Source organism: Pantherophis guttatus, chromosome 1 (genome assembly GCF_059756535.1).
Source record: "Pantherophis guttatus breed Tessera chromosome 1, ASM5975653v1, whole genome shotgun sequence".
Lineage (NCBI taxonomy): Eukaryota > Metazoa > Chordata > Lepidosauria > Squamata > Colubridae > Pantherophis > Pantherophis guttatus.
The window spans coordinates 339987290-339999563 of record NC_142063.1 but is presented as its reverse complement, the minus strand read 5'-3'; the positions used below and the strand labels follow the sequence as shown (position 1 = coordinate 339999563).

At 43.3% G+C, this 12274-nt stretch overlaps 1 protein-coding gene across 2 annotated transcripts in view; it reads left to right on the top strand.

The window, feature by feature from the left end:
• The window catches only part of TADA2A (transcriptional adaptor 2A), a 60707-nt gene that overhangs the window by 25098 nt on the left and 23335 nt on the right, over positions 1-12274 (top strand). For both annotated transcript variants that reach the window (XM_034434615.2, XM_034434616.3), the window contains exons 8-10: positions 2326-2398; positions 5415-5478; positions 10241-10284. In XM_034434615.2, the coding sequence (XP_034290506.1) occupies positions 2326-2398; positions 5415-5478; positions 10241-10284 (181 nt within the window). The remainder of the gene's footprint in view (positions 1-2325; positions 2399-5414; positions 5479-10240; positions 10285-12274) is intronic.

The following is a 12274-nucleotide window of genomic DNA, read 5'->3' as shown; positions in this document are numbered from 1 at the left end:
ATTTTGGGCACAGAAGAGTACTGACTGGTGGGAGTTAGGAAAAGGGCTTTTTTTGCTGTAGCCAATGCTTTATGGAATCTCCAATGCAATCCTAAATTGCATTAACAGAGGGATTCAGTCAAGGTCACGTGAGGTGCTAATACCACTCTATAAAGCCTTAGTAAGATCACACCTAGAATACTGCATCCAGTTTTGATCACCACACTACCAAAAAAAAATGTGGAGACTCTAGAAAAAGTGCAGAGAAGACCAACTAGGATGATGAGGGGACTGGAAGGTAAAACATACGATGAACAGTTGCTGGAACTGGGCATGGCTAGTCTAGTGAAGAGAAGGACCAGGGGAGACATGATAGCAAGTGTTCCAATATTTGAGGAGCTGCCACAGAGAGGAGAGGGTCAACCTAGTCAACCGAGGTATGGTAATGCAGTGGTTAAAATGCAGTACTTAATGCATTGTAAGCCGCCCTGAGTCTCCGGAGAAGGGTGGCATATAAATCGAACAAACAAACAAACAAACAAATAAAATAAATAAATAAATAAATAAATAAATAAATAAATAAGTAAATAAATAAAATCAAGGGAGGTACTAATACCACTCTATAAAGTCTTAGTAAGACCACACTTAGAATACTGCATCCAGGTTTGATCACCACACTATAAAAAAGATGTTGAGACCCTAGAAAGAGTGCAGAGAAACCAGGATGATTAGGGGACCGGAGACTAAAACGTACGATGAACGGTTGCAGGAACTGGGCATGGCTAGTCTAGTGAAGAGAAGGACCAGGGGAGGAGTCATGATAGCAATCTTCCAAAATTTGAGGGGCTGCCACAGAGAGGATGGGGTCAAACTATTTCCCAAAGCACCTGAAGGCCAGACAAGGAATAATGGGTAGAAACTGATCAAGGAGAGATTCAACCTAGAAATAAGGAGAGATTTTCTGACAGGGAGAGCAATCAACCCATGGAACAGAAGTTGCCTTCGGAAGTTATGGGAGCTTCATCACTTGAGACTTTCAAGAAGAGACTGGACTGCCATTTGTCAGAAATGGTATAGGGCAGTGATGGCTAATTTTTTTGCCATTGGGGGGAGGGGTGTTGCGTGCACGCATGCCCACACCCATAATTCTATGTGACACCACCACCCCACTCTTGGCACGCGATGGCACAGTAGGCCCGTTTTCTCTCTCCCCAGGCTCCAGAGCCTTTCTAGGAGCTTGGGGAGGGCGAAAATGGCCTCCCCACCACCCCGAGGCCCTCTGGAAGCCGGAAAAGGCCTGTTTCCCAACTTCCGGTGGGCCCAGAAGGCCTGAAAATCAGCTGGCTGGCGCTCGCATGCACACCGATATGGCTATGCGTGCCACCTGTGGCACACATGCCATAGGTTCACCATCACGGGTATAGGGTCTCCTGCTTGAGAAGGGGGTTGGACTAGATGATCTACAAGGTCCCTTCCAACTTCTATTCCATTCTATTTCCTATTCCATTCCACCCCATCCCAGTCCACCCATCCTCCCTGCAGAGATCAGAATGGCCCCAATCCTGTTGCAGTGGTGAAATCCAAATTTCTTTTCTACCAGTTCTGTGGGCATGGCTTGGTGGGTGTGGCTTGGTGGGCATGGCAGGGGAAGAATACTGCAAAATCTCCATTCCCTCCCCACTCTGGGGCCAGCCAGAGGTGGCATTTGCCAGTTCTCCGAACTACTCAAAATTTCCGCTACTGGTTCTCCAGAACCTGTCAGAACCTGCTGGATTTCACCCCTGTCCTGTTGGTCTTTTCCAAAGCTTTAAAAACTTGGCTATGTACTCAGACCTGGGGCTCAGAATGTATGAAGGGCCCCGTTACTTGGCTTCACTATTAGCGGATTAATCATCACCGCTGCTGTTTTACATTTATACATATTTATCTTATGGATGTTTCTATTGTTTTTGTGTTTTTTAAGTTGTTTTAAAATTTTACGTTTGCAATTCAACCAAGAGTCACTTGGTTGAATTGGGCAGCCCTAAAACTTGAATAAACCAATCAGTGAATAAGTGCACACACAGTGCTCTTCATCACAGATTAGCCCGCCAAATGTTACTTGAATCTATTTTGTGAATCCAGCTGGTCTAATTAATGTTTACTGAGTTGTGCGTACGTATTCAGAAAAAACAGGTTCGGCGTTTAGTCAGCCTTGGTAAAGTATGAGTAAGCATGTTTGTGAACCTCGCCACGCTCAATTATTTGTCTGCCTTCCAGCTTGGTGAATTAGGGTATGTTTATTTAAAGTTATTCAAAGCTAACCAGGAGCCATTCCTCTTTTTTTTTTTTATCTGTTTTCCACAGGAGTTTGACAATTATGCCGAATGGGATTTAAGAGATATAGATTTTGTAGAGGATGACTCGGATCTTTTACACGGTGAGTTTTGCTTCCATGGTTGAAATCCTAAACACCTCCTCTTGTCTCCACTTCCTAAGGAATAAAATTCCTTGCAGTCATTTTTTTATTCCTAATGAACTTCATGAACAGGTCCACATAGGCAAAGAACAGAAATACAAAGGTTGCTAAGTAAATTATTTCAAGGATTCTTTTTTTAATCACTCTTAATGACTGTGGGGTGCTCTCTGCGCTTGGTTATTTTCTTCCAGACGTTTCATCACCAAACTAGGTAACATCATCAGTGCCAGTCTAATTACAACTCTAGAGTTTCTTGGTAATGTCCCACCAAATATTTACCAGGTTGAACTGTGCTTAGTTCCAGACCCAGAGAGATTTGGCTGGAGTTGTCATCTGATATCCAATAATATTGAAATACTCAGAAACAGCCATCCTTAAAATGTTTGATGGATTGATTTCATTTGATTTCTATAAACACCCATCTCAACAAGTGACTCTGGGCAAAGCAATGATAAAAACACAAAAAGCTTGATTTTCTTTCTCAGTTATTATCTGAAAATACATATCTCACTTTAGTTACATTTTCACATATGTTTCCCACAGCATGTTAACATCCTTACGCTACAGGGGATTGTTTTATTTCTCAGTATGATTTATTTATATTTCAAGGCAGGCGCTCCCAAAACAGCTCGTAGCATATTTACATTATAAAACTCATCTCATAAAGCATAAAAATCACAGTTTGTAATAAAAAAAAACAGCCACGCACCCTTGCAACTGTCACACAAGCAGAAGCTTGATAGAGAAAAATCTCACTGCATATAAAAAGCAAACTTTAATGTGGAACTTGGTTATAGAGAGCTAAAATGAACAACACCATGTCAGAAGGTCTCTGGGATTCTGCTGTTCATGAGCATATGGCAGTAACAACTGAGGACCATCCTGGTTGCTCCCAACCGTAAGCACATATGGTATTACAGGTAGTCCTCGACTTACAATCACAACTGAGCCCAAGATTTCTGTTGCTAAGCGAAACATTTGTTAAGTGAGTTTGGTCCCATTTTACGACTTTTCTTGGCAAATTTGTTAAGCGAATGACTGCAGCTGTTAAATTAGCCACACGGTTGTTAAGTGAATCTGGCTTTCCCATTGATTTCCCTTGTCAGAAGGTCGTAAAAAGGGGATCACATGCCCCCGGGACACTGCAACCGTCATAAATACGAGTCAGTTGCCAAGCATCTGAATTTTGATCATGTGAGCGTGGGGATGCTGCAACGATCGTAAGCATGAAAATCGTAAATCACTTCTTTTTCAGTGCCATTGTAACTTTGAATGGTCACTAAATGAACAGTTGTAAGTAGAGGACTACCTGTATTATTATTATTATTATTATTATTACATTTATTGGCTGTCTATCTCACTATCCAGCTACTCTAGGTGGCCCACCACAAAACACACACACAAAAAAAGGAAGTTTAAACAAAGTGAGAGTAAAATAATAGAACAATAAAACAAACGAGGAAAAAAGAAAACAAAGAAAATGCATCGATCTGTCAGGGGAAAAATTATCATTAGCTGATTATGAGCTTAGCTGCAGTGGTCGGTTGCCCTCGGTTCACACCGGTTCTATAGAACCGGTAGCAAAACCGGCAGGAGGCTCCACCCACTGACCCTGATGTCATCAAAACGCTTCTGTGCATGCGCAGAAGAGCGTGAGTGCGAGCTTTGCTTGCGCGCGTGGCCCCATTGCGAACCAGTAGTAAAGGTAAGTAGAACCCACCCCTCTTAGCTGCACTTAATAACAAATGAACAGACAGCACACCACAAAAGTCTCATTTAGGATTCAGAGGCTTATTAGAATTTAAAGCATAGCAAACATAAAGTCTTTGCTATTAAGGCACCTACATCACATTGCAATGAGGGTCAATCGGACAAGCAGTCAAAAGGGACGGCTTGAGGCCGAATTGGCAACCTCCCATTATTCAACATTTCATTATATACCTTAAAACCGCAAAGCACATGGCATAGCAACAGAGGCAGTTTTTCATTCCTTTAACCTCACTGTTACAACATGATTATTTTTACATGTATTTTAAGCATACACTTCCTCTTTTTCCCACAGCCTCCGCCCGGCTCATTTCAGCATATAGGGGACTACAGTGTCCATGTTAGCTACCATTCCATCAGATGCACATGCCGATTACAAATTTTCCTTTATACTTGCATCAGGCAATTAATGTTAATATTGAACCCATCTCAGCTCCCCCCAAATTTTACTGTACTAGAAGGGGATCCCCATTATTTTCCCCTCACAGATACAACTAGTAAAAAAAGATGGGCAACTGGGGAGCAGAGAGCCAGGGGTGGGGGTGGGAAGGTGGAGCCTGCTGTCAATCGAGCAGCCACTTCAAACTTCCCCATTGGGTCTCCAGACCAATTTGCAAAGCCAGGACTTTAGGATAGGAGGTTGGGGGCAGATCTTACCTTGTTCCAAAGGGCAATGCTGCAGCAGAAAAGGTTTTTCTGACTACCGGCATTTGAAGTTCTTTGACCAATGGGATCCGTAGTAGGTTATCTCTGCTGGCCCAATGATTGAGGGTATCAGTAGAAGAGAATATTTGTAGCTCAGGGTTGAACTGTGAGGTTGCACTCTCTGAGCTTGATTGTTTTCTTGCAGACATTTCATGACCCTACTAGGTAACATCATCAGTGCTTACGTGGCGATACATAGTTGGGTCATGAAATATCTGCAAGAAAACAACCAAGCTCAGAGAGCACCAAGAACCTATGTAGCACGGATGGCCGTGCTTTGGAAGAGATTCTTTTCAAAGCAGGATTCGGGCCTCTTTGTTTTGTTAGTTCTTGAGTTCTTCACTATCAAGAAAACAAGCAACTGCTGTGATGATATGGAAGATCAGTGTTGTAATCCTGTCAGTATTGCCGTCCTGCTTCGCTCCCATCGCTGCATAAATCCCACATAAAGGGTTTTTTATTCTTTTCGTCTCTCTTCCACCACTCCCCCTTGAACTTTTCACAGCTTTGAAGATTGCAGTCGTAGATATCTATCACTCTCGGTTAAAGGAAAGGCAAAGACGGAAAAAGTGAGTTTTTGGCAATTTTTCTCCCCCCTATTCTTTCACCACTGTTAAAAAGTTCCTTAGAGCTTAATTGCACTTCTCTACTAGCATTTGAAGAAGGATAAATACGATACAACACAGCTCAATTTTGTTAATTGCTCCAGGGATACATGTATGGATAGTCCTCAACTTATGGCCACAATGGAGCCCAAAATTTCCTCTGCTAAGCAAGACAGTTGTTAAATGAGTTCTGCCACCTTTTACGACCTTTCTTGCCACCGTTGTTAAGTGAATCACTGCGGTTGTTAAATTAGTAACATGGTTGTTAAGTGAATCTGGCTTCCCCAGTGACTTTGCACTGTGAAGCCGTATATAAATCTAAGTGCTATTGCTATTGCTATTGCGAATGCTCCATCCTAGAAACTTGAGGATATTGTCAGACTCCTTGCTTCCTAAATTGGAAGCAATCAATCTGAAGAACAAGAATTAAAGAGCTATTATTAATCATTAATTGGAAGGAAGGTTAAGGTTGCAACACAAGGATTCCACTGACTTCCCTACTTTCAAGTGAGATAGCTAAAACCCCACACAACTATATGAATGATGGTAGTCTCTTTTGTAAAAGAAGGGTACTTTAAATGGTTGCAGGAACTGGGTATGTCTAGTTTAATGAAAAGAAGGACAAGGAGTGACATGATAGGAGTGTTCCAATATCTCAGGGGCTGCCACAAAGAAGAGGGAGTCAAGCTATTCTCCAAAGCACCTGAGGGCAGGACAAGAAGCAGTGGGTGGAAACTAACCAAGGAGAGAAGCAACTTAGAACTGAGGAGAAATTTCCTGACAGTTAAAACAATTAATCAGTGGAACAGCTTATTTATTTATATGCTGCCCTTCTCCGGAGACTCAGGGAGGCTTACAATGCGTTAAGCAATAGCCTTCATCCTTTTGTATATTTATACAAAGTCAGCTTATTGCCCCCACAATCTGGGTCCTCATTTTACCTACCTTAGAAAGGATGGAAGGCTGAGTCAACCTTGAGCCTGGTGAGATTCGAACTTACAATAATTGCAGACAGCTGGTGTTAACCACAGTGCTTTTAGTCTGCTGAGCCACCAGGCCCAGTGGTGGGCCTGGTGGGCATTCACAACTTGCCTCCAGAAGTTGTGAATGCTCCAACACTGGAAGTTTTTAAGTGTTGGCTAACCATTTGTCTGAAGTGGTGTAGAGTTTCCTGCCTAAGCAGGGGGTTGGACTAGAAAACTCCAAGGTCCCTTCCCACTCTGTTATTCTATTCTCTTCTAAATCTGTTTACAGGTAGTCCTTGATTTATAGCCATTCAAAGTTACAAGTATAAGTTGCAAGTATAAAGTTAAGAGCCATGGTGGCGCAGTGGTTAGAATACAGTATTGCTGGCTAAATCTGCTCACTGCCAGGAGTTCGATTCTGACCGGCTCAAGGTTGACTCAGCCTTCCATCCTTTCTGATGTTGGTAAAATGAGGACCCAGATTGTTAGGAGCAATGTGCTGACTCTGTAAACCACTTAGGGCTGTAAAGGACTATGAAGTGGTATATAAGTCTAAATGCTATTGCTGTTGCTATAATAGCCCTGAAAAAAGTGACTTATGACCAGTCCTCACACTTATAACTGTTGCAGGATCCCAGGGTCATTTAATTGCCATTTGCGACCTTCCCAACAAAGCAAAGTCAATGGGGAAGCCAGCAGGAAGGATCCCAGGTCATGTGATGTCTCACATGAGGACCACAGCAAAAAAAGGTTCTAAAATAAAGTGGGACCACGTGGTGTCTCATTTAATGACCACATCACTTAATAATAATTTTTATAGTCCCTGTTGTGGTCGTAGGTCAAAGATTACCTGTATTGTCTGAGGAAACTGGCATTCCTCTCAGTGGGAGAACGAAGTCCCAGATACCAGTGTTCATTAAGTGATAACTAGATTCCGGTTGTCCTTGACTTACGACCACAATGGAGCCCAAAGTTTATAAGGCTAAGTAAGACATTTGTTAAATGCGTTTTTTGCCCCATTTTACAACCTTTCTTGCCACAGTTGTTAACATAGTCACACGGTTGTTAAGTGAATCTGGCTTCCCCCTTGACTTTGCTTGTCAGAAGATCACAAAAGGGGATCACGTGACCTCCAGTATGGCATTGGCATCCTTCAGTCACAAGAGACTATGGCAGTGGTGGCTAACCTTTTTTTTCCTCGGGTGCCAAAAATGTACATACACGCAAGATAGCGCGCCCGCGCGTGCTCACACCCATAATGCAATGCCCCTCACATGTCCCGCCTTCCCGCGCATGTGCACGCAACCCCCTGCGCTGCTCCGCCCCCCCTGAGCAGGCATGTGCGCCGCCCCCCCCCCATGTTCCTCACCCCCCTGTGCATGTGCGTGCAACCCCCCCCCACACCCCATTTTGGGCCTAGCAGGCCACTCTGGAGGCCAGAAATGGCCTGTTTCCTGACTTCCGGTAGGCCCCTTTTTCACCCTCCCACAGCCTCTGCACGAGCCCTGTACTTACATGGCATCCAAAATGGGCCGTGTGGAGATTCCTGGGAGGGGAGGGGCGGCATGGGCATGCACACACATCTCCCACATGCACGGCAGAGACCTGAAAATCAGCTGGCTGGCGGGAGGCACACGCTCAGGCACGGTGGAGCTTATCTAAGGCGACGGCTCGCATGCCCGGAGAAAGAGCCGAGGTGGCGCAGTGGTTAGGATGCAGTACTGCAGCTACTTCAGCTGACTGCTAGTTCAGCAGATCAGCGAATCAAATCTCACCGGCTTAAGTTTGACTCAGCCTTCCATCCTTCCGAGGTGGGTAAAATGAGGACCCAGATTGTTGGGGGCAATATGCTATTTAGTATACTGTCTTTGGTGTAAGCCGCCCAGAGTCCTCGGAGAGTGGGCGGCATAGAAATATGAATAATAAATAAAATGAATAAATGGCTCTGCATGCCACCAATGGCACAGGTGCCATAGATTCGCTATCATGGGACTATGGTATCATGCTCTGGAAAGAGGTCCTAAAACAGCATCTGGTGTGACTAAAAAGGCCAATTCGAGAGTGGCCATCCCTTCCACACTGAGGGCAGATAAATTCTGTCCCCTGCCAGATTTCGCTGGTTCCGGGACTGCCTCTTTGCCTCAGCCTGCCGAACAAGTGTCTCTTCGAATTGGAGAAGGCCATGCTGCGTCCTTTTAGCCTCCAAGCTGAACGATCGGAGGTCAAGGTTTCCCAGTTGTTAATGTCCATTCCCAGGGCCTTTAGGTCCCTCTTGCAGATATCCTTATATCACAGCTGTGGTCTTCCTCTGACCCCCTCCCTCCCTGCACTAGTTCTCCATACAGGAGATCTTTCGGAATCCGACCATCAGTCATTCTCACGACATGCCCCAGCCAGCGTAGACGTCACTGTTTCAATAGTGTATACATGCTTAAAATTCCAGCACATTCCAAGATTGCACTATTTGGAACTTTGTCCTGCCAGGTGATGCTAAGAATACCTCAGAGACAGCGCATATGTGCCTCCAGTATACACTGAAATCATTATAAATATGAGTTGATTGCCAAGCATCCGAATTTTGTTCACCTGACCATGGGGATGCTTCAAAGGCTGTAAGTGTGAAAAACGGTCATAAGTCACTCTTTTTTCAGTGCCGTTGTAACTTCAGCTGTTGTAACTCAACTATCTATAGATACATCTTGAATTGCCTAGATCGGTGTTTCTCAAATGTGGCAGCTTTAAGATGTGTGGACTTCAATTCCCAGAATTCCCCAGCCAGCATGGGGAGCATGAAGCTTAAAGTTGCTGAGCTTGGAAAATGCTGCGGCAGACCAGCCTTTCTCAACATTGACCACTTGAAGATGGCTGGACTTCCAAGTCCCAGAATTCCCCAGCCAGGAATTCTGGGATTTGAAGTCCACAAGTCCTAAAGGGGCCATCATTCCCTGCCTCTGAGGTAAATCATTGCAGTTAAGCCTACTATCTTTATAGAATTAACACCAAAATGAAGAATAGAAACTGGAAATAAATGTAGTTGACTTGATAAACTGGAAAACACAACCACCACACCACCCAATCTTCTCTGCCCATGGCTCCATGCCAGGCACTATCCCAGCTACGCATGGAAACTTGTTTTAGTTGTTGGTTTATGCAAATCTGAGACAGTGTTAAGGCAGCCATTACACCTACAGTGATGGGAATCTGTTTGGAGGTAATTTACTTGCAGATTTTATCCGCTGCATTCAAACACCTAACACTGTTGTCACTGCAAGACTGTCATTTGGTGCTGCCGCCAAACGTTCACTTTAGGGACTTGAATGGAGTTGTGGAGTTATGGAGTTGTGGGATGGTCCTATTTTGCGCGCACGTGTGTGTGTGTATGCTATTTTGCACAGGTCCTTGGAGCTGGAAACTTCAAACAACAGAGTGGGATTCTTATTACTCCCTCAGCATCTTTTTAAAACAAACACACACACACACACACACCTACCTGGCTAAGGTTTTAAAAATGAAATGTTCCTTCCAGGAGGCAACCTCAGGTTCCCCAGCCTGTCACTCTGCTAAATGAGTAGTTCCAGGAGGAAACTTTTCTGCCTGTTCCAACAAATCTTGCCAAGTGTTTGTCCAGTCTTTTCGAGAAGATCACAAAGGGAAACATGATGCCAGTTCCTCAGAGGGTATTATCATTGGTGGTTTTGTTTTTGTTTTTTTTTGCTGCTGGCGCTTGTTCGTGATTACTAATAAGCACTTTTAACTTACAGAATCATCAAAGACCATGGGCTAATCAACCTCAGAAAGTTTCAGAGTAAGTACTTGAAGTCGTTGATCTTAATGTCATGTTGCCTCTTTAAAAACAGTGCCATGGTATTCACCCTTTAACTACGGCTGTTGCTTTATGTAATTATGTGTGAGATAAATGAAAGGGAAGTCGGAAGCTTCTGGGGCAGGAAAACATCTGTTCTTCTAGATCTGTCATGTTACTGAAGCAGACACGGCTGGGAAGTCTCTGGGAGCACCATGTAAAAACATACCCATTTTTTAAAATATGCAATATAGGTAATCCTCGATTTACGACCACAATTGAGCCCCAATTTTCTGTTGCTAAGTGAGCCAGCGGTTAAGTGAGTTTTGCCCCATTTTACGACCTTTCTTGCCACCACAGGTAGTCTTCGATTTACGACCACGATTGAGCCCAGAATTCATTTTGCTAAGTGAGAAATGTGTTAAGTGGGTCTTGTCCCATTTTACGACTTTTCTTGCCGCATTTGTTAAGTGAATCCCTGCAGTTGTTAAATTAGTAATGTGGTTGTTAAGTGACTCTTGACTTCCCCATTGAGTTTGCTTGTCAGAAGATAGTCAAATAACCCCTGGATACTGCAACCGTCATAAATATGAACCAATTGTCAAGCATCTGAATGGCAATCATGTGACCATGGGGATGCTACAGTGTGAAAAATGATCATAAGTCACGTTTTTCAGTGCTATTGGAACTTTGAAGGGTCAATAAGTGAACTTGTAAAGAGAAGGGAAGGGAAGGGAAGGGAAGGGAAGGGAAGGGAAGGGAAGGGAAGGGAAGAGAAGAGAAGAGAATTCTTTATTGGCCAAGTGTGATTGGACACACAAGGAATTTGTCTTTGGTGCATACGCTCTCAGTGTACATAAAAGAAAATATACGTTCGTCAAGAATCTTAAGGTATAACACTTAATGATAGTCATAGGGAAACAATCAATATAAATCTTAATGATACCAGCAACAAGGTTACAGTCATACAGTCATAAGTGGGAGGAGATGGGTGATAGGAACAATGAGAAGATTAATAGTAATCCAGACTTAGTGAATAGTTTGACAGTGTTGAGGGAATTATTTGTTTAGGAGAGTGATGGCGTTCAGGAAAAAACTGTCCTTGTGTCTAGTTGTTCTGGTGTGCAGTGCTCTATAGCGTCGTTTTGAGGGTAGGAGTTGAAACAGTTTATGTCCAGGATGCGAGGGGTCTGTAAATATTTTCACAGCCCTCTTTTTGACTCGTGCAGTATACAGGTCCTCAATGGAAGGCAGGTTGGTAGTAATTGTTTTTTCGAGAATTGAATCGAGAATTACCTGTATTGTTAAGTGAATCACTGCAGTTTTTAAGTTGGTAACATGCTTGTTAAGTGAATCTGGCTTCCCCATTGTTTTTGCTCATCAGAAGGTCATAAAAAGTGGTCACATTACTCTGGGACTCTGCAACTGTCATAAATATGAGCCAGTTGCTAAGTGGCTGAATTTTGATCACCTGGCCATGGGATGCTGCAGTGATTATAAGTGTGAAAAATGGTCATAAGTCACTTTTTTTGGTGCTGTTGTAACTTGAACGGTCATTAAATGAACTATTTTAAGTTGAGGGCTACCATTATCCATTTTTAAAAGGTGCAATGTTCCTTTACAGTGGCAAAGCTCTGATCTATGAAGTTTCTTCTGGAAACTGGTGTGTGTACTTCCACTTTCCAGCAAAAACTGACCCATAGAAAACAACGGCTCTGTTTAACAACTGCCACGTTTGCTTAACTGTCACCAAAAAAGTTCATAAAATCAGGATCAACGTAAAAATGTTACAAGATGCAAGAATTAGAGGGGGGTTTGGCCTTCCGAATTGAGAATTGTATTATCAAGCGGCAGCGTTAGCATGGATTAAAGAATGGATTTTATTAAGGAATACAAGACTATTGACATTGGAGAGGGTCATGATTTACAACTGAGTTGGCATGCCTTTTTATGGTACGGGAAACAAAGGATACATGGATATTTCCAAAGACAT